The sequence below is a fragment of the Peromyscus leucopus genome, chromosome 1 (genome assembly GCF_004664715.2).
Source record: "Peromyscus leucopus breed LL Stock chromosome 1, UCI_PerLeu_2.1, whole genome shotgun sequence".
Taxonomy (NCBI): domain Eukaryota; kingdom Metazoa; phylum Chordata; class Mammalia; order Rodentia; family Cricetidae; genus Peromyscus; species Peromyscus leucopus.
Genome location: NC_051063.1, coordinates 54,614,910 through 54,636,129, shown reverse-complemented (window position 1 = coordinate 54,636,129; position 21,220 = coordinate 54,614,910). Strand labels below are relative to the sequence as shown.

Below are 21,220 nucleotides of genomic sequence, written 5' to 3'. Positions count from 1 at the left end.
CCCCAGGTACCTGTGCATTTAATAAACCCTCTTGCTGTTTGCATCTGATCTGTGGTTTCGGTGTGCTCCTTGGGTTTGGGGTCTCTCCCGGAGGAAGATCTCCCCTTGGGGGTCTTTCAACATTCTATGGGAACTGTGAGCACAAGAAATTCATAACAAGGTACAGCTGAATATTAAGCGGTGTAACACCAAATAGTCCATGCTAGATGGCTTCCCACTTGACTGACCCTTGCCCTGGTCAAGGTATAGCTTTAATACACAGCTGAACTCCCTATGATGTATTCTTGTGGCTCACCACATGGGGCTAGAGATGGTGACCTAAGGTAAGACTGTATGGGCAGCCTGTATGCCAGCTGGGCTTTTATCTTTGAATCAATCATTCCACTGGAGAAAGACAAAATTATCACATGTACACTGATAGCCAATATGATTTTGTCACAGCCCATGTCCACAGGACTCTATTGTAGCAGGGTCCTTGCTGTTGTTCCCTTTGGGGGCCGGGGCCAAGTAGGCACAGAGTCAAACCACACAGACTCCAGGAGAATGTTGAAACAACAAGCTCAGTTTATTTAGGAAGAGGCAAGCCTTATATACTCTCCACCCCACCCTGGGGGGAGGTCTGATGAATATGCATCTGCTGGTGTGACATGGCTGCCTCTCATTGGTCCAGGCCATCTCCAGATCATGTTTTAGCTGTTGTCGTTAAGACCATCAGGCAGACCCAGGCTGGCTTTCAGAAAGTATTATTATTATTATTTTTTTACTTGTTTGGGCCATCTGGCCCTCAAGCTCATTAGGGATGAGTCATCCCACATATCTATCCCTTTTTATTATTTTATAGGACATGTTCAGTGGGAGCTAGGGTACACTGCCCTAACCTTGTTGACCCCACCTCAGGAGAGCTTAGTATAATGGACTGTGCCTGTCTTAGATTGGCTTGCCAAACAAGCTTGTATCAGTCACTGATTACCAACCCTGGAAGAACATCAATCCTGTCTGGGTGGTGGGCTCTAGGCAGTAGCCTTTTGTATTTAGTGAGCCATATGTGCATTATCTCTCTAGGAGGACTTTGATCTAGGTATCTGAGAACCAATAAAACCTCTATAGTCGCCTTTGTGGCTGCCTTCTGTTGGTGAACCTATTGCAGAAAATATTTGAACAAGAGAAGGATTAGTCAAAAATTTTAATCTCAAGGACATGGATGGGACCCCAGTTATTTTTATTGTGCCAATCAAAGTCCTTCTGGTGGTATATAATTGACCTTGTAGGGGGTGAGGCAATTGTTTAATATCTAGGGTCACATGTCAGCAATGACATGACCTTTACTAATGCCACAGTAGCAGGGCAAATCATACATTACCCTTCTGAAGCTTTTTTTTTTTGTCCAAAGTCTCTTGGTCCGTTGCTGGACGCACATCTCTGGAGGGTATCCATATCAGTGTGGTGGTATTCTGGGGGAAAATGTAAGCATATCCTCACCCCTGGGTTAATAGGGGAACAGAGTGTTGCCACTAAAGGGTGATGGGATCCCTTCAACGTACCAAGGGCAATGTTGTCTCCCAAGGTAGATAAATAACTGTGTTGTCCAGTTTGGTCTTGTGTCAGGGTTAACATATGGTACTTGGCCTGTGAGCATCTCAAGAGAAATAGCAATGTTGATCTGTATATTAAAATGAGCCTGAGCCTCAGCCTGGTTATCATAGGCCGCTTGCTAATTAAGGAAGACCATAGGTTCCAACACAGCCTTCATCAAATGGTACCAGTCATAATAAATTTGTAAATGCATTGCCCATTGCTGTAGGACTTGCTCAAAATACGGTGAGTCAGAACCTGATTCATTAGCAGCCTTACGGACGAAAAGACAGGTCTGCAAGAGGGGTAGGTATCCATGGCTGGTTGGCCTCATTGGGGCCCACATTAACTGGAAATGCCATGTTGGGTATGTGCGGCACCATAGGTAGAACAGGCTGGGAGGTATGTGGAGCAGCTGGCTCAGCAGGCAGACATCCAGGCAAATCACTCTGGATACTGCAGTAAGAGGGTAGCCACTTGAGGCATGAGGGAAACAAAGACAAGGGCTGCCGGTACAGGCTTAGATGCTGCTGCAAGCATTTCCTCTGACTTTCCATCCCTTTCCTTCACTTTATGTCTATTCTCATGCCTTTCCTTGTCAGCAGAGGCAGAGGAAATAACAGTCATGGATGGAATGAAGGCAATAGATAAGTTGGTGTTATATTGTTTCTGGCAGTGCTTATTGTGGGCCTCAGTAGAGGATGACTTTAGGCCAGCAATTATAGTCAACAAAATGGGCATAACAAACAATTGGAGAGTTACTGCTGAGGCCACTATACTTTTCTGGCCAGGAACAGAATTTTTATCCATAGACCAGGTTCCCACACATTCTCTGGAGAAGCAGCACACACTGCTGAGCCATCTCGCCAGGCATTACAACCCACAAATAAATGTATGGATTCATAAACACACACACATACATACATACACAACTAAAAATAGTCAAGACTGTGGCTATTGTTTTCTGAGGGACCAGACCTTATATGGAAATATAAGGCAAGCCTGAACAAAAGTACATGCCACCCTACCATAAGACAGATTCACAAACTAGACAAACAGAAAGAAGAAAGTGGGGGTCCCAGCATTTACCTGCTGAAGGGACCAAATCTACACAATGTAGAGGGGCCTACTCACCGAAACACACTGCTCAAGGGGGCTGCTCAACCAGCGCCCACATGAGTAAAGGGAGACAAACAGACCCTGTTCCAGGACCAAATTTCCCGGCACCAGATGTAGCAGGGTTCTTGCTGTTGTTCCTTTTGGGGGCCGGGGCCAAGTAGGCACAGAGTCAAACCACACAGACTACAGGAGAATGTTGAAACAACAAGCTCAGTTTGTTTAGGAAGAGGCAAGCCTTATATACTCTCCACTCCACCCTGGGGGGAGGTCTGATGAATATGCATCTGCTGGTGTGACATGGCTGCCTCTCATTGGTCCAGGCCATCTCCAGATCATGTTTTAGCTACTGTTGCTAAGACCATCAGGCAGACCCAGGCTGGCTTTCAGAAAGTATCTTTTTTACTTGTTTGGGCCATCTGGCCCTCAAGCTGATTAGGGATGAGTAGGATATGTAGGAAAAGAGGATTGCTAACCTCAGCAGGAAAATAAATCAAAATAGATAAGAAATCTTAGCTCTATTGGAAGCTATCTGGTTACCCAAGAGGATGGCCATTGCCTATTGTAAAGGGCACTAAAAAGGAATTCCCCAGAAGCCAGAGGCAATAGAGCAGCTGTAGATGAATTTCTAAAGTCTTATTAAATAAGAAACACAGAGCCAAATACAGGGGTGAAAGCCCTAGAGATCAGAGAAATAGGAATAGCTACCAGCTAATCTTAGCTCACCAAGCCGCTGTAGCTTTCCAAGAGAACCAACCTCTTCCTGTCTAACCTGTGCTTTTATTGCCTTGATGTTCTGCCTTCTCATTGGCTCTTAGCCCAGCCACCTCACTTCTTCATCACTGTCTGTCTATATAGACCTCCAGGTCTCTATGGTTGGTACTGAGATTAAAGGGGTGTGTCACCATGCTTGGCTGTGTCCTTGAACGCACAGAGACTCTGCCTGCCAAGTGATCAGATTAAGGGCATGTGCTACCACCACCTGACTTTTGTTTATGGCTGACTATCTATGTCCTCTGATCTCCAGGCAAACTTTATTTATTAACATACAAATAAAATATCACCACAAGCAGCTGACTTGGCTGCCTAGGAAGTGGCCCTAGAACTCTTCAAGTTTTGGTAACCCTGTCAGAGCCCGGCTTAATGGACAGCCGGAAACACACCACTGGTGAGATTGTGCAAAACAAGAGCTGGACACAGATAAACAAGGATGGTGGATGCTGCTGCTGGATGGCAGACACATCTTTCCCATGAGTCTGAGGTTACAGATCTCCACCAAAAACCCCATCTAAGGGCCACCAAAATAGCTGAATTCCTCAGACCCAGGCATTATGTTCCAAATTTGGAAAGCCCAATTAAATATACCACTTTTAGGTGTGCCACCTGTGCTCAGTTAAACCCCAAAGGGGGAAAGAAGATTCCACAGAGGATCTGGGCCTGGGGAACATTGGGAGTTGTACTTTACTGAAATCAGGCCTGCTGTTTGTGCTATAAATATTTGCTGGTGTTTGTAGGCACCTCCTCAGGATGGGTGAAGGCCTACCTGACCAGAGCAGAGACTGATCCAATAGTTACTAAGGAACTTTTTCAGGAAATAATTCCTAGGTTTGGACTGCCCCTACCTTTGGGGTATGACAATGGTCTGGACTTCTTGGCTAAAATATCTCAAAATCTGACAAAGGTATTAAATATTAATTGGAGATTGCATTGTGCACATACGCCACAGAACTCAGGTCAGACAGAAAGAACGAATAGAACTCTTAAGGAGTCTCTGACTAAATTGGTCCTGGAAACTGGTGAAAAATTGGATCAACCTCTTCCCTTTGTTCTGCTCAGGGCCTGATGTACTCCTTACTCCTCTTGAAATGATGTTTGGGAGACCACCTCTCATCTTCCCCAAACTCTGAGGTCTTCCTCCAGCAGAAATGTCTAATCACTCCCTTCTCAAGTCCTTGCAGGCTTAGCAGAAACTTGCCAGGCCATTGACCCAATGATGAAGGGAATCCTGCCGTCTCCCACCTCCAAACCTGCCCACTAGTTCCAGCCAGGAGACTACATGTGCCTGCCCTGACTCAAAGGAGAGTCACGCTCCCAGTCTATGTGTACTTGTCTAGGTTACCCTCCAGGTAGAGGTCTATAATGGAGAAAAGGGGAGAGCTCATATTGGTCTTGATTCAATGTTAAAAAGGTCGAACTTGTTCCAATTCTGGTTCCCATCCTAGTAGGGGCAGGAAGAGTTGAGGCAACTGCCATAGGCACCTCAGCCTTGATCATTGGAAACCAAAACTTTAGAGAACTCAGTTTACAGATAGGCTTAAGCCTAGGCCATTTGGAGAATTCTACTTCTAGGTTGGAGAGCCAGGGTGACTCCTTTGCAGAGGTAGTCCCATAGAGCTAAAGGGGGCTAGACCTTCTTTATGAAACAGGGAGGACTTTGCATAGCTTAGGAGAAACTTGCTGTTTCTACGTCAACCAATCAGTGGCAATTAGGGAAAGCCTTAGAGAAAGGGAAGAAAGGAGGCATAAATCAGATAATTGGTATCGGTCTCTGCTTACCTGGTCCCCATGGCTGACCACCTTACTGTCAGCATTAGCCAACCATTGATTCTTTTTTCATTTATTTAAGACATTTTTTATTCATTTTACATACCAACTACAGATGTCCCTCTCATTCCTCCTCCAGCTCCCTGCTAGCCTTCCCCCAGACCCACCCCCCATCCCCTCTTCCAAAATAGTAAAGCCTTCTACGGGGAGTCAGAAAAGCCTGGTACATTCAACTGAGGCAGGACCAAGCTCCTCCCCACTGCATCAAGGCTGAGCAAGGCACCCCACCATAGGTAATGGGCTCCAGAAAGCTAGCTCATGCACCAGGGAGAGATCCTGATTCCACTGCCAGGGGCTCCTCAAACAGACCAAGCTACACAACTGTCTCCTGTGTGCAGAGGGCCTAGTCTGGGTCAATGCACATTCCACAGCTGTCAGTCTAAAGTTTGTGAGTTCCTATGAGCTTGGTTCAGTTGTCTCTGTAGATTTCCCCATCATGATCTTGATGCCCCTTGCTCATATAATCTCTCTTCCTTCTCTTAGACTGGACTCCTGGAGCTTGGCCTGGTACGTGGCTGTCGTAGATCTCTACATCTGTTTCCTTAGATACTGGATGAAGGCTCTACGATGATAGTTAGGGTATTCACTAATCTGACTACCAGGGTAGGTCAGTTCAGGCACCTTCTCCATTGTTGCTAGTAGTCTAATCTGGGATCATCTTTGTGGATTCCTGGGAATTTCCCTAGCACCAGGTTTCTCCCTAAATGTCTCCCTCTATTAAGATATCTCTTTCATTGCTCTCCCACTTTGTCCTCCCCCGGCTCAACCATCCTGTTCCCTCATGTTCTCATCCCACATCCACTACCCTCTATTGCCCGCCCCCCTTATCCCCAGTTTACTCACGGAGATCTCATCTGTTTCCCCTTCCCAAGGTGATCCATGCGTCTCTCTTAGGGTCCTCCTTGTTTCCTAGCTTCTCTGGAGCTGTGAGTCATAGTCTGGTTATCCTTTGCTTTACATCTAGTATCCACTTATGAGTGAGTACATACCATTTTTGTCTTTCTGAGTCTGGTTATCTTACTCAGGATGATATTTTTCTAGTTCCATCCATTTGCTTGCAAATTTCATGATGTCATTGTTTTTTACAGCTGGGTGATACTCCATTGTGTATATGTACCACATTTTTTTTATCCATTCTTCAGTTGATGGGCATCTAGGTTGTCCCAAGTTCTGGCTACTATGAATAATGCTGCTATGAACATAGTTGAGAAAGTATCCTTGTGGTAAGATTGAGCATCCCTTGGGTATATGCCCAAGAGTGGTATCATTAAGTCTTGAGGTAGATTGATTCCCAATTTTCTGACAAGTCACCAGACTGTATAAAGTGGCTGTATAAGTTTGCATTCCCACCAACAGTAGAGGAGTGTTTTTCTTGCTCTACATCCTCTTCAACATAAGCTGTCTTCGTGTTTTTGATCTTAGCCATTCTGACAGGTGTAAGATATTATCTCAGAGTCATTTTGATTTGCATTTCCCTTATGACTAAGGATGTTGAGCAATTCCTTAAATGTCTTTTGGCCATTTGAGATTCTTCTGTGAAGAATTCTCTGTTTAGATCTGTATACCCTGTTTTTATAATTGGATTGTTTGATATTTTGATATCTAGTATCTTGAGTTCTTTATATATTTTGGAGATCAGAACTTTTCCCATTCTGTAGGCTGTTGTTCTGTCTTATTTACCATGTTCTTTGCCTTACAGAAGGTCCCATTTATTAATGGGAGGTCCCATTTATTAATTGTTGCTCTCAGTATCTGTGCTATTGATGTTATATTTAGGAAGTGGTCTCCTGTACCAGTGCATTCCTAATTTCTCTTCTACCAGGTTCAGTGTTACTGGATTTATATTGAGGTCTTTGATCCACTTAGAGTTGAGTTTTGTGCACGTGACAGATATGGATCTATTTGCAATCTTCCACATGTTGACATCTAGTTATGCCATCACCATTTGTTGAAGATGCTTTCTTTTTTCCATTGTACAGTTTTGGTTTCTTTGTCAAAGAACAGGTGTTCATAGGTTTGTGGGTTAATGTCAGGGTCTTCAATTCAATTTCATTAGTCCACATGCCAATATTTATGCCAATACGAAGCTTTTTTATAACTACAGCTTTATAGTAGAGCTTGAAGTCAAGGATGTTGATGCCTCCAGAAGTTGTTTTATTGTAAAGGATTGCTTTAGCTATCCTGGGTTTTTGTTTTTCCATATGAAGTTGAGTATTGTTCTTTCAAGGTCTGTGAAGAATTGTGTTGGGATTTTGATGGGGATTGCATTGAATCTATATATTGCTTTTGGTAAGGCTGCCATTTTTATTATGTTGGTTCTACCTATCCATGTGCATGGGAGATCTTTCCATTTCCTAATATCTCCTTCAATTTTCTCATTGTGTGCTGTTGTATATCAAGGACTATTGGGGGACTAGCCCCTCGATAGCTCTCTCCCAGGATCCATGGAAGAAATTTACAACCAGCTGATATTCTAATTTTTGATGATATTAAATGAATCCATGTACAGGAAACTCTTTAGTTACTTCACTTTATTTTTCTAAGTTAATTCTCTCTCTACCTTGTAGCAGGAATCTTAAAAAGTTCTTATTAATAAAATCAAACCTGAGGCCAGTTATTGGAGTGAAATGCTGGAAGGTCATAGAGACAGAACAAGCCACAGCTAACCTCACCTGGCCAACTTCTCAGCTGGTCTTGTTTCTTCAGACTGGAAGCCTCTGTGTCCTCATATCCGAATGGCTCTCAGCTGAACTGTGCTGCTAGAAGCTTGCAAGCTTAGCCAGCCAAATGCTTCTTAACTAGCCAAATGCTTCTAGTTTCTGGTCTTCATGCCTTATATATCTTTCTCTTTCTGCCATCACTCCCTGGGATTAAAGGCTCGCTTTCTGGGATTAAAGGCGTGAGTCACCATGCCTGGCTGTTTCCAATGTGGCTTTGAACTCACAGAGATCCCAGAGGGATTTCTACTTCTGGAGTGCTAGGATTAAAGGTGTGAGTGCCACCATTTTCTAGCCTCTGTATCTAGTGGCTGTCTGTTTTCTGACCCCAGATAAATTTATTAGGGTGCACAATATTTTGGGGAACACAATATCACCACACTACCTGGCTTCTATTCTGTTCTCTTACTTAGCCCCATTCTTGCTTCTCTCTCTATCTTTCTGCTGTTCCCTCTAAGAGCTATCTCAATTCCTTTATCTCAGTTCCACCCCATCTTTGCTTTCTCTTCTCATTCTTACCCACCTAGTTCTTCCCCATCTGGCTCTTCCTCATCTTCCATCTCATCTTTCTAGTTCTAGCCCTCCAATCTAGTTCTCCTCTGTTCTTTCTTCTCCCACCCTCTCGTAGCTCTAACTAGGTTCTTTATGTCTCATCCTCATCTTCATCTTCTTTCCCCTCCATCTTCATTACTCCTCATTCCTCTCCCAGAACCAGTCTTGCCTTGCAAGCAGTAACCCTCCTCCAATCCAATGCAAGGCTTCCAAAGTAAGAGCAGTGAGTCAGCTTCATTTGCAACCCCAAAGGAAAGTGAATAGAGGAGGTGGGGTCAGATAAGGGCTGGAATAAGTCAGAAAGGGAATTTATGTGCTCAAAATATATTTTTATAAGTGGTTAGGTAAAATGTTACAAGTCTATCACAAATGTGCTCAAACTACAATCTTACAGGTGGTTAGGTAAAAGAGTCTATATGTCACCAAAATGAAACTGCCTCTCTTTTTTTATGTCTCCATTTACTGGCAGAGCAGGGTAACTCTGCTCTGAGCCTGGAATCCTGCCTCATAGCTTCACTGGGCCTGGTATGCAAAAAGCCCTTTTGTTCTGAGACAATTGCTCCAGAATGCACTTGGACTGTGAGAGAAAGGAGGGTCTGAGCTTCATTTGCACAAGAAACAAAGCTATGCACCTAACTCCGGGGCCTAGTGGACAGGTGGTGTCTCCATAAGGGTATTTTCCTTAATTCAGATCAGTGGTTGGTCTGAAAAGCTTATTGTGTCTGCTGTTTTGGCCTAGGATGCTTGATACATTGTTAGTATGAGAGCACGCATGAAATTTATAGCAGGAAACAGCTGATGTATTAAAAGCCAAATAACACCAAATACTCTTTGAAATTTGGGTTCCTCTGGAAGAAGTCCTTGATTCTTCCAGGTATAGCTTTACCATATACAGGTGAATTTCTACTTCATATTCCTGTGGTTCTTAGCAGTTATGTCTCTCTGTTTGTTTCTGACTTCATCAATTTGGATATACTTTCTCTGCCTTTTGGTTAGTTTGGATAAGGTTTGTCTATCTTGTTGATTTTCTTAAAGAACCAACTCTTTATTTCATTGATTATTTGTACTTTTTATTTCATTGACTCTTTGTTTCTATTTTATTGATTTCAGCCCTCCATTTGATTATTTCTTGTCATCTATTCCTCACTCCTGGGTGAGTTTGCTTCTTATTATTCTAAAGCTTTCAGATGTGCTGTTAAGTTGCTAGTGTGAGATTTCTCTGACTTCTTTATGTAGGCATTTAGTGCTATGAATTTTCCTCTTAGCACTGCTTTCATAGTGTCCCAGAAGAACTCACAGAGATCCGGGTGGATCTCTGCCTCCAAAAGGCTAAGATTAGAGGTGTGTGTGCCACCATTTTCTGGCCTCTATGTCTGTCTAGTAGCTGTTCTGTTCTCTGACCCCAGATAAGTTTATTAGGGTGCACAATATATTGGGGAACACAATATCACCACATTACTCTAAAATACTTACTGCTACATTGGGTTCTGAATGACTGAGTGTAGTCCCAGCTAGCTGGATGGAATGAAGACTTTCAATTGGTTGTATATTATGTCTAAAAGGTCATCTCTGGTGGGCTCCCTGATAACATGCTACCAACTTAGCTATGATTTTTTAAAAAGATTTATTTATTTAATGTATATGGGTGCATTGTGTGCGTGCCCATCTGTACACCAGAAGAGGATATTGGATCCCATTATAGACAGTAAGCTGCTATGTGGGTGCTGGGAATTGAACTCAGGAGCCCTGGAAGAACATCCAGTGCTCTTATCCACTCAGCCATCTCTCCAACCCCTCATGATTCTAGCCAAGAAAGATTTGTTCTGTACTTTTGAGTCCACTGGGTGGGCTCAGCATTCATTTTGCTCTCTGTCCCTGATGATGGGTTGTGTCAGGTATTATTCTAGGTGAGTAGGAGGTCCTCACAGGTTAGCAGGGGAGGGGCAAACTCAGTTTGAAATGGGAGTGGCTTGAAAACAGGCTGTCACTGTTGCCCTTGTCCTTAGGACCAGGGAAAGGAGTGTGGGCCCAGTGTGCCTTCTCTCCAATGCTGACACTTGCTTTAGCCTACCTGGTAGCTGCCTATAAGGCAAGTCCAGCTTGAATGGGTGCCTAAGTTTGAAACCAACACCAGTCACTGGAGAAAAACCTCCACAGGGCTCTTATCACTGAGCAACACATTATCTGCTGTGGCAGATGGCCTTTCCATATGCCTTTGGGGAGGCAGGCAGTCACAAATGGCTCTAGCCTTATGTCATCACACTTAAATGTCACTAGAGGAAAGAGTCTAATTTTTTTTAAACATCTGTCTATTAAAAACATGTTTATCTCCATTCCAGAGAAGGCTTTTGGATGGTATTGTTTGAGTCATGCCCTTTTTGTAGTCAGCGCTGGCCCAGGGGCTAAGGCTTAGGGAAGTCAGATCCAGGTCACAGATGATAATCTGCAGACTGCTCCTACCAGAGTCACCAAAGGAAAGACTGCTGGCCAGCCCGATGCAAGGACCCACTTCACTCCCTAGTTCCCCAGGATAGCCATTTAGCAAACATGGGATTGAGACACTTAAGCCTGGTACGCTGCCTAGGGTAAAGGTTCTGGAATGCTCTTTTGAGGGTGGTGGGCAGAGATGTGTATGCTGTCCATTTATACAGGGGGTATGCTTCAGGGCATTTCACCCAGGACTTATTCTCTGGTCTCTTCAGCAGTACTTTGGGGTTTTCAGAGGGAGGGTTTGGAAGAAACACTTTACTGTTGTCTTTCATAAAAGTCTAGCAAACTGAGAATTGGCATATTCACCAAGCGTTACCATAGCAACCCAGACACATGTGAAAACGCTGTATTCACTTAGCAAAAGGATCCTTTTCCCTGGGGAGACTGCCTGCTCTGACTGGCTGTTAAGCAACACAGTCTCTTGTTGTCATCCAGGAGTCTGCTCTCTGGTCCTTGTGTAGAGGAGACAACATCACAAATAGCCCCTGCTTACCATTTTTCTCCTACCCTACCCCTCCTTATTCTACAGTGGCCTCTTTTCCACCTGCTCTGATTCCTCATGGGTTCTGTGAATCCTCCTCAAAGCTGGTACCACTTTCCTCTTTTCCCTCAGGCAGAGTGAAAAGACAGCAAATTCTTAAAAAGTGGTATCTCTCCCCCCACTCCCTTTCAGAAGCAGAATGGGTTTGTAGAAAAGCTTGGAAACTGCAGTCACGGGACAAATTGGATCTTGTCTACCTTCTCGTGGACGGTTTAAATGTCCCCTAGAGTTCATGTGCTGGAAACTGCATCCTCAGTGCTAGATGTTGATGGCATTTAGAAGGTGGGAATGTTGGGACATGACTGAGCAGAGCCCTCACTGATGGGCCAAACCCTTCGTCGTTAGTAGGTAGTGGAGGAGAGGCATCATCGAGAAAGCTCTGTCCAGCATCCCGGCTCTGGGCTGCTGTGCAATGCTGCCGCCATGTTCTGGTGCAGCACAAGGACCTCACCAGATGCCGAGTTTCCAGAGCTGTGAACCAAACAGACCTTTCCTGTGCGAGCTGCCCTGTCTTTGGCATGTTAAGGGCAGTCTAGCGATGGTGCTGGCATCTCACAGTGGCTTCTCAATGAGTATTGCAGAATGGGTGAAAAGCAAAGATCTGAAGCTCTCTGACTAGACCATTCCCACATAATTTGTTTTGTTTGTGTCTGGCACAGTATTAGGAAAGACGGGCAATGGAGGTGACAGCCGGGCCCATCTAGAAGCAGAGCATGAGGAAAAGCAGAAGCCAATACGGGCTTCCCAAAATGCTCCTGGGCTGCAGGTAGAGCTCAGTGGTAGGGCTATAGCTTGCCTAACACTGGATTCTACTGCCAGAATTACTACTACACAAAGTATCTTCCATCTTTGTTTTATTTACTTTATTACAGTTGAGACAGAGAGAGAGAGAGAGAGAGAGAGAGAGAATATGCCATGGTGCATGCGTGCAGGCAGGAACTCACAGGAGCCCTTCCCTCCCACTGTGCAGGTCCTGGGATCTAACACAGGTCCAGGCTAAAGCGGCAAATGTTTTCACCTGCTGAGCCATCTCACCAGCCACGTCCTGGCTTTAGGCGACCTTACAGTCACTAGCCCAGTGTGCTTAGCCATGGATCGGTTGAGGGATAGAGCACATAAAAGAATGGCATTTATTAATGTTGACTCTTCTTATCAAGAAGCAGGTGAATATCCTGTGATGTGGATGACTGTGTGCCTCTCTTGTTACTAACACATCCTCAACAAGGACTTACCACATGGCAGACAGTGCTTAGCAGGTTAATGAGATCTTCCTTTGGGAAATATATTCTTATACATTGTCTAATAGCATTCAGCAACCCATTTTACAGATCAACAGAATGAGGTTCAGAGGAATCTACACACTGTAGTCTCTTAAAGTAGCAAAGGGCAAGGCCAGGGTTTGGCCTGAGCAGTCTCACTTCAAAGGCTCAGTTTTGGCATGGAATGGAGGAATATAGATATGATTAAGAATTCATTTTAGAGCTGTGTGGTGGTAGTGCATGCCTTTAATCCCAGCACTTGGGAGGTAGAGGCAGGCAGATCTGTGTGAGTTCGAGAGACAGCCAGACAGCGAGGGCTGTTACACAGAGAAACGCTGTCTTTAAAAAACAAACAAACAAAAGTTCATTTTAGCCTTCCCTCAGCTGCCGCCAAGGTGCTTGTTCCTTCCAAGGAATCTAAGGCCACATTGTAGTGAGGCCCTCACTTCTTCCTGTAACACGCACTGAGCCAGCAGTCTGAAACATGGCCTCCATGTCTGAGCTCGCCTGCATCTACTCCGCCCTCACCCTGCATGACTGTGAGGTGATGGTCATGGAGGATAAGATCAGTGACCTTCTTAAAGCAGCTGGTGTCAGTGTTGGACCTGGCCTGGCTTGTTTGCAAAGCCCCTGGCCAATGTCAACATGGGAGCCTCATCGGCAATGTAGGGGCTGGGCCTTCTCCAGCAGCTGGAGCCGAGCCAGCAGGCCGTCCTGCCCCTCCACTGCGCTGCTCCAGCTGAGGAGAAGAAAGTGGAAGCAAAGAAGGAAGAATCTGAGGAGTTTGATGATGACATGGCCTGACACGGACTTTGGTCTTTTTGACTAAACCTTCTTTGTTAACATGTCCAATAAAAAGCTGAACCTGTTGATATTTTAATTTGTGTACCCCAATAAAGCTTATCTGAGAATCAGAGGAAAAAGCCAGCCACTACAATAAACATAGAAGTCAGGCAATGGTAGCACACGCCTTTAATCCTACCATTCAGGAGGCAGAGATCCATTCAGATCTCTGTGAGTTCAAGGCCACACTGGGAACAGAGCCAGGCATAGTGGCACACACCTTTAATCCCAGCACTAACCATAGAGGTCTGGAGATCTGTACAGACAGACAGGAAGTGATGTAGCTGGGTGAAGAGAGGAAGTGAGATGGCAGAACAGAAAGGCATATAGGCCAAGCGGTGGTGGCTCACGCCTTTAGCCCCAGCACTCGGGAGGCAGAGCCAGGTGATCTCTGTGAGTTCGAGGTCAGCCTGGTCTACAGAGTGAGTTCCAGGTCAGGCTCTAAAGCTACAGAGAAACTGTCTGGAAAAAAAGCAAAAAGAAAAAAAAAAAAGGCATATAGACATGAGTATACAGGAAGTAGGTCTCTCTGGAAGCTGGGGAGTTGGTGAGGTGAGGTTGGCTATGGTTTGTCCTATTCTTCTGATCTCTCAGCTTTCACCCCAATATCTGGCTTCGGGTTTTTATTTTATTTTTTTATTAATAAGACTGTTTAGCAATTCGTCTTACAACCTTTTTTTTTTTTTTTTTTTTTTTTTTAAAGACTTCATTTTACTTCTGTGGAGTCCGAGCTCCGTGCAGAGCAAGGGACTATGCTTGGTCATTCATTCAGTCATAAAATGCTAACTGTGTGCCACTGGGGATATATATGAAGACATTTGGGGATATATTATGGCTTAAAGTTAAAAGTCTTTTCAGCTGCATCTACAATTCCTAGTTGTCCCTGCCTCTCCCATTTGTACTGAGGTCTCTATGTTGACCAGGCTGGTCTGGAACTTCCAGACTCTAGTGAGCTTCTGCCTCAGGGTGCAGCTGTATGCCACCAAACCCTTCCCTCTGACTGCCTTTTAAGTTTCACACAGGTTTGTAGGGAAAGGCAAAAATCCAACTCCGCCCTCAACTCCTGGTTGGCTTTGAGATTTAAACTGACATGACATAGATGAACAGGAGAAAAAGCATACAGGTTTCCCTGCCTCGAGTTTTGTGTATCACCGGGGTTTGCATGGAGAAATGAAGACTTACGGACCCGTGACCCAACTGCAATTGCTAGTGTCTTTAGACCCCAAGTGCCACTCCCAGGATCAGAAAGAAATAGGGAGTGTGAAGAAGAGGAAGAAGAGGAGAAGACGAGGACCCCAGGAAGCAGCTCGGGAAGAGTCAGTTACTCTATACCGTGGACAAAGGATAGCTAAGGTCTGCGGAAGTACTTAAGTGGTTAGACTGAAACGGCGAGTTATTATTATCTGTTGGGGGCGGTGCTGGAAATGGAGTCCAGGGCCTCTGGATGATGGTTTCTTTCTGATATAGTGAGGGAAGCTGTCATGGGAATTTTACTTCCTGCTTTATTATTGTTTTATTTTGCTTATGAGACAGGGTCTCACTACGTAACCCTGACTGGCCTTGAACTCACTGAGCTCTTCATGCTTCTCCCTCCCGAGAGCTGGGTTTAAAGGCATATGCTACCATCCAGGCCTCATCTCCTGCTTTTAGGAAACAGAAGAGAGCATTGTACAGAAGTTAACAGCCATATTGGCTCAAAATGTTTATTTTGCTGTTTTCATTTGTGCTGGGGCTTTAAACACTTAAGGTTGTATTCACATAGGTTTGATTACAGAAACTAATTAAGTATTCTCTGAATACTGAAAAGGAAACCAAAAGAGGACACACATTCAAGTTCCTCTATCAACATGTCAGGGGTGTATTTTTTAACTCCAATTAAAAAATGTTTCGATATTTGTTTTATGAGTATGACAGGACCTCAGACTTAGTAGGCCCTGAGACCTTAGAATAGCTGACTCCATGATGGAAATACTATTCAGGCTGTAAAACTCAGCACACAGCACCACCTGCCAAAACTAAAACAAAGACCTCCAAATCCGCATAGTTCTGGGAAAGTCTCTAAATGTACTAACCTTGCCTTTTGGCTTCTGTAGTTCCACTTCTGGTTAGGTGTTCTTGTTAACAGAAGTGTGTCAGCCCAGAACATGGTTTCGTATTTAAAAGCTCCCCGAGAAAGGCTCCGGGCTACACTGAGAGCCTGAAACACCCAATGTAATTGCTGTCCAGCTAATAAAGACATTCTACTGTTAAACCCGTGTCCGAGCAGCTGTCTCTGGTGAGTACCCCACAACAACGAGTACGTGTGTTTTGTCAGCATGTCTACTTCTGCGTCAGGTGTGTGCCTGGTACTCAGTGATGTCAGAAGAGGGCATCAGATCCCCTGGAACTGGAGTTACCCATGGTTGTCAGCCATTATGTGGGTGTTGGGAACCAAACCTAGGCCTTCTGCAAGAGCATCAAGTGCTCTTAACCCCTGAGCTATCTTCTTCAGCCCCATATTACTGATGTTGTTTTTTATTATTATTATTATGTTTTTAATTTTTGAGGCAAGGTCTCCATGTAGCCCTGGCTCCCTTGGAACTCACTATGTAGAGCAGGCTAGCCTCCAACTCACAGAGATAGGCCTGCCTCTGCCTCCTGAGTGCAGGAACCAAAGGCATGAACCACTAGGCCCAGCTATTATTATTGTTATTATTAATTAATTATTTTGGAGACAAGGTCTCAAATTGTAGCCTGGGCTAACTTTGAACTCATGGCAATTCTCCTGCCTTAGCTTCCCAAATACTAGGATTACATGCCTGTGCCTCTCTTGAGTGGAAAGATAAATAACCCTCCGGTATGATTCGTGTACAAAGATAAAAAGTAATGTGATGCGTTTTTACACATTAGGCACTGGCAGAGGGGTGTGGTGAAGGCTGTCAGGGGCAGGGAAATCTGGGGCAGGAGGCATCTAAGTGACCCCAGAGGACACAGCAGGCCTTGGCGATGCGCTCATTAGCCAGTCACAGGAGGAGGGCGGGGTGACCTGGCGCGGCCCGGACTTTGCAGCCATTAAACCAGTCCTGACTGCGCTGACCTCGCTTGCCTACTCCTGGCCGAGGAGGGTGAAGCGCTTCTTCCTGGGACCTAAGCAAAGGTAAGAATGCCCCGGTGCCTCTGCGGGTCCCCGCGGGCTGTCTGGGAGCTGGAGAGCCGCTGGGCGGGCGTAAACAAATCAGGCGAGTAGCTGCCACCCGCCTGGCAACCGCTGGGCGCAGAGAAAAGCAGCCGGGCACGCGCGAGAGTGCCTGGCCAGAAAGAGTGCGAGCGCCCAGCGATCCTGTGAGCCGCCCCTGGCTCCCAACGAGGATTTGTCCTTCCAAGTGCAAGAGCAGATCAGAGGCTGGCGGCGAGAAAGTTGGAGGATTTTGGTAGCTATTCCTAAAGGGCCTTGCTAGAAGCCACCCGCTCCTGAAGATTTGGGGACCCTGCTTCTTGTTAGAGACATAATAAGCTCTGCTCCCTCTGTGCCTTAGGCATCCACGCAGCTGCTAAGCTAAAGGTGAGCCCCACACATCGCCGAAGAAGATGCCAGCACCCATAGTAAGTACGGGATGAGGGCCGAGGGTGGGCCAGGGAGGGGGTAGTGTTTCAGTGATGACCCTTGTCTTCTCGGGGTCTGACTTGCTGTTTCGAAGAGGAGCTTTGTAGTGAAGGAACCACACTTCCTTCCACTGGGGCATCAGGTATCAGCTGTGGGTCAGCTGCCACCTGTTGAGTGACGCCAGCACTTGTTGAAGTGGGCAGGTTGGAAGCCACCCTGCTTGAAACAGGCGCAATGGAAGGCCGAAGAGGAGGGCAAGTTGGAGGCTGGGTCTTCCTACCAAACCAGGAATACGGGACAGGTTCCTGGGGGGAGGGGGGAGTCTGAAGTTGAACCTGCTTGGCAGTGGGCTTTTCTGTCGTCTGCTGATTCATTTCATGACCATCCCTGCTGCCAGCAAATTCCCAGCTCTGGCTTCCCCTTCATTCCATTCTTCCCTCCATCTCCACTTCTCTTTCTTTCTGATTTTTTTGTTTGTTTGTTTGTCTTTTTTTTTTGTTTTTGAGATAAGGCCTCAGGTAGCTCAGGCTGACCTCAAACTTGTTATATAGTGAGGGCAACCTTGTACTTCTAATTCTCCTGCCTCCACCTCTTGTGTGCTGGAATTATAGATGTGGGCCCCATACTCAGTTTTTTGGAAACCCTCCTGCAGGCTAGGCAAGCACTCTGCCAGCTGAGACACACCCCAGCCCTGGCCTCTTGGTTAACTCATGAGGTCTTGAGATCGTAACTGGGCAAATGTCTTCTTGGATTTAACAGGGACTTTATTGACTTAGTTCAGATTGTAGGTTTTTGCAAACAACTCAGTTGGGATTGTGTTCCAGCTGAGTACCTGCTGTGGATTTTAATTAAGTTCAACTTCATTCTGTTCCCCGAGTGAAACATCACTTAAAAGTTAGCAGCTCCCAGAATAGTCACGTGAGTCTAGTTCCAGGCTGCGTTTTCAGTTTCTGGTACTGCCAGACCAGACTGTTTTGTTTTCTGTTTAAACCCAAGAAGACCTAAGACCACAGAAGTTAGAGCCATAAACTGCGTATAAAGCTTGAACCCTGCTGAGACATTAGGAACTGACTGTTGAAAAATACATGTGTGCTTCTGTTGTGTGTTTTGACTGTGTAACTGTGTGTTCTTTGATTTAACTTTCATGTAGTAGACAGCTTTAAAAACACATTTGTGTGTGTGTGTGTGTGTGTGTGTGTGTGTGTGTGTTTGTGCATGTGCTTGGGGGCATACCTATGCCTTGGCAAACATGTGGAGGTCAGGGAACAGCTTGCAGGAGTTAGTTCTCCTCTTCACTATCTGGGTCCTGAGATTTGAACTCAGGCCGTCAGGCTTGGCAGCAATCTCCTTTACTTGATGAGCCATCTCACCACCCTTACATTTTTATTTAATTAAAAGAACAGGAAATAAATATTCACCAACTGGAGGTTTGCAGAGAAGTTACTAAATCTTCCTGATGATCCCTCTCCTCTCAGGCCGAGCAGGGAAACTCATTACTCTTTTCTCTGCACTCAGCTCAATCAATGCCATAGTCATCCCATCAGCAGGTCTGTGAAGCTGGGCATGCCGGCACACACCTGCAATCCCACCACTTGGGCGCCTGATACGAGAGGATGCAGAGTTGGGCTGTGTAGAGAGCCCTTGTCTCAAACAAAATACAGCAGGGCTCAGTGGTTAAGAGCACCTGATGCTTTTCCAGAGGACGAGGATTCAGTTCCCCACACACACGGTTAGCCAGCAACCATCTGTAACTCCAATCCCAAGTGATTTGACACCCTTTTCTGGCATCCAAAGGCACTGTACACCTGGGATGCACAGACATACGTGAGGTCAAAACACCCATACACATAAAAATAAAGGAAGATAGTTTAAAAAAACAAAACCCACACCCAAACTAAAAATGCAGGGCTGTGGCTAGAGGCCTGAGCAGCTTCCTCTGCAGGGCATGGGGGAGGAGGCCGGCATGAAAGTTCAGCCCAGATCTCTCCCTGCCCTAAACTTTCTAACCGGGTAAGAAGTTTAGATGAAAGATGCTTTCATTTTCTACCCAGTGTATTTCTGAACTTTGGATGTGTTTCCTGGAAGTGAGTATTCAAATTAAAACTGAAATTTGAGTCCTGTGATGTGGCTGTGCCTTCCAGTCCTGAGTCCAGAGTCCCTGCTTTCTTTTTTGTTTTGTTGTTTTGCTTTTTTGAGACAGAGTGTCTATGTGGTCCTGGGTGTTCTGGAATCCACTATGTAGACCAGGCTGGTCTCGAACTCAAAGAGATCCTCATGTCTCAGCTTCCCAGGCGCTGGGATTAAAGGCGTGTGCCACCAAGCCAAGCCTGACTGCTTTCTGATCTGAGGTTGACATCGGGGGACTCTCGGTGGAGTTAGTTAGGGTGCAAAGAAAGGAGAGAGAGAAGAGGATGCGTCTCAAGTGTGGTGGGGGCTTCTGTTCCTGCAGGCTTGCAGCGTCACTCCCAAAGCTGGCTGGGGCCGGAGGAGTAGACAGGGGCCCCTCCCCAGGCCATCACTCTCTGATGAGACTCTGTAAGTGCCAGGCTGGATGCTGGTAGAGTGGATCCAGTCCTCAGCCCTCAGCATGCTGGGCTAGTCTAGATGTTAGGATACACATGGAAACTGGTCACACCTTCCCCTAGCTCAGCCCATTCATTACAGTCATCCTGTGCAAGAGAGCTATGGAGCTGGGCATGGCTACACACACTTGTAATCCTGCCACTGGGGAGGTGGCATGCAGAGTTGGAAACTAGGCTAGTCAATACAGCAAGATGTCCATCTCAAAAGTAAAGAAGCCAGGCGGTGGCGGTGCACACCTTTAATCCCAGCACTTGGGAGGCAGAGCCAGGCCGATCCCTGTGAGTTTGAGGCCAGCCTGGGCTACAGAGTGAGATCCAGGATGGGCACCAAAACAACACAGAGAAATCCTGTCTCGAAAAAACAAAAAACAAACAAATAAATAAATAAATGAAATCCACTACCACCAGCATTATCATCAACAAGGAAACAAAACAAACTACCACCAACAATGAGAAACCAAGTCAATTCCAAAACCTGAACAGAAAAGACTGGGCTGGGATCACAGAGCCTGGAACAGCTCCTCCCTCTGCAGGGCTAAGGGAGGCTTATCTATCACTGGATCTTGAAGCTGGTTTCATTTTCGAAGAGAGGTCCGATATATGAGAGACTGACAGGCGTTCCCTGTACACCCCACATACAGCTCTTTCACATTTTCATATCCTATTTTATCTCTGGATACTTGAATCCAGGCAGATCTGTGGTGGAATCTGGCCATGGCTTCTGGACAAACTCTGAAGCCTCAGGTAAGTTCATTCCCAGCTTGGAACTCCTTTTTCTCATCTACAAAATGAGGCCATTAGCAGGATTCCAGGTAGTCTGTGAATGCCCCAGTAGTGTTGGGTGGTGGTGTGTGAATCGGGGGTGGGGCGGTTCCCCGTGCACAGATGGGCCAGGTTTACCCTGGAAGAGAATAGGCCTGGGGTTTGGTGTGGTGAGTCTGGGCAGGCAGGATGCTTGGGCCATTTGGGCTTCTGAGGCTGGGTGCCTGCTGGAGTTGCCACTGGTCCTCTCTGACTGACTAGGAGGCCTGGGCAGGGGCACAGGGAAGGCTAATGTGTCAGGACAGGTCTGTCTTATCTACTTTTCTTCTAGGCCAGAGGCTGGGAAGTCAGGGCTGTCAGGCCCCCCACCTATCCTGCAGCACAGGCTCTATCTAGCATTTTCCTTATAGGTTTAAGTGGTTTTTACAGCATTCAGCCATTATTGGTTATTTCTTACACAAACACTACTGGATAGGTATTAACAGTCCTGATTAAATAGAAAGTCCCCAGAGATTGATTCCGGAAGTTTGAATAGTTTCTAAGGGTGCCTGGTGTGTTTCTGGGGATACAGTCATTTCAGATCAGCCCTTAGTTCCTCA

At 45.8% G+C, this 21,220-nt stretch overlaps 1 protein-coding gene and 1 pseudogene across 3 annotated transcripts in view; both read left to right on the top strand.

The window, feature by feature from the left end:
• The first annotated feature begins 13,335 nt into the window (after positions 1-13,335).
• Positions 13,336-13,655, top strand: LOC114680715 (annotated as a pseudogene).
• Positions 13,656-16,708: 3,053 nt separating this feature from the next.
• The window catches only part of LOC114680680 (phospholipase A and acyltransferase 3), a 28,119-nt gene continuing 23,607 nt past the window's right edge, over positions 16,709-21,220 (top strand). Inside the window, exons 1-2 of one of the 3 annotated variants that reach the window (XM_028853713.2) lie at positions 16,709-16,830; positions 17,210-17,276. In XM_028853713.2, coding sequence (XP_028709546.1) covers positions 17,262-17,276 — 15 coding nt within the window. In that variant the 5' untranslated portion in view covers positions 16,709-16,830; positions 17,210-17,261. Of the gene's footprint in view, positions 16,831-16,956; positions 17,105-17,209; positions 17,277-20,458; positions 20,604-21,220 lie in introns of those variants that run through there. The other 2 variants (XM_028853715.2, XM_028853712.2) reach the window with 2 other exon arrangements.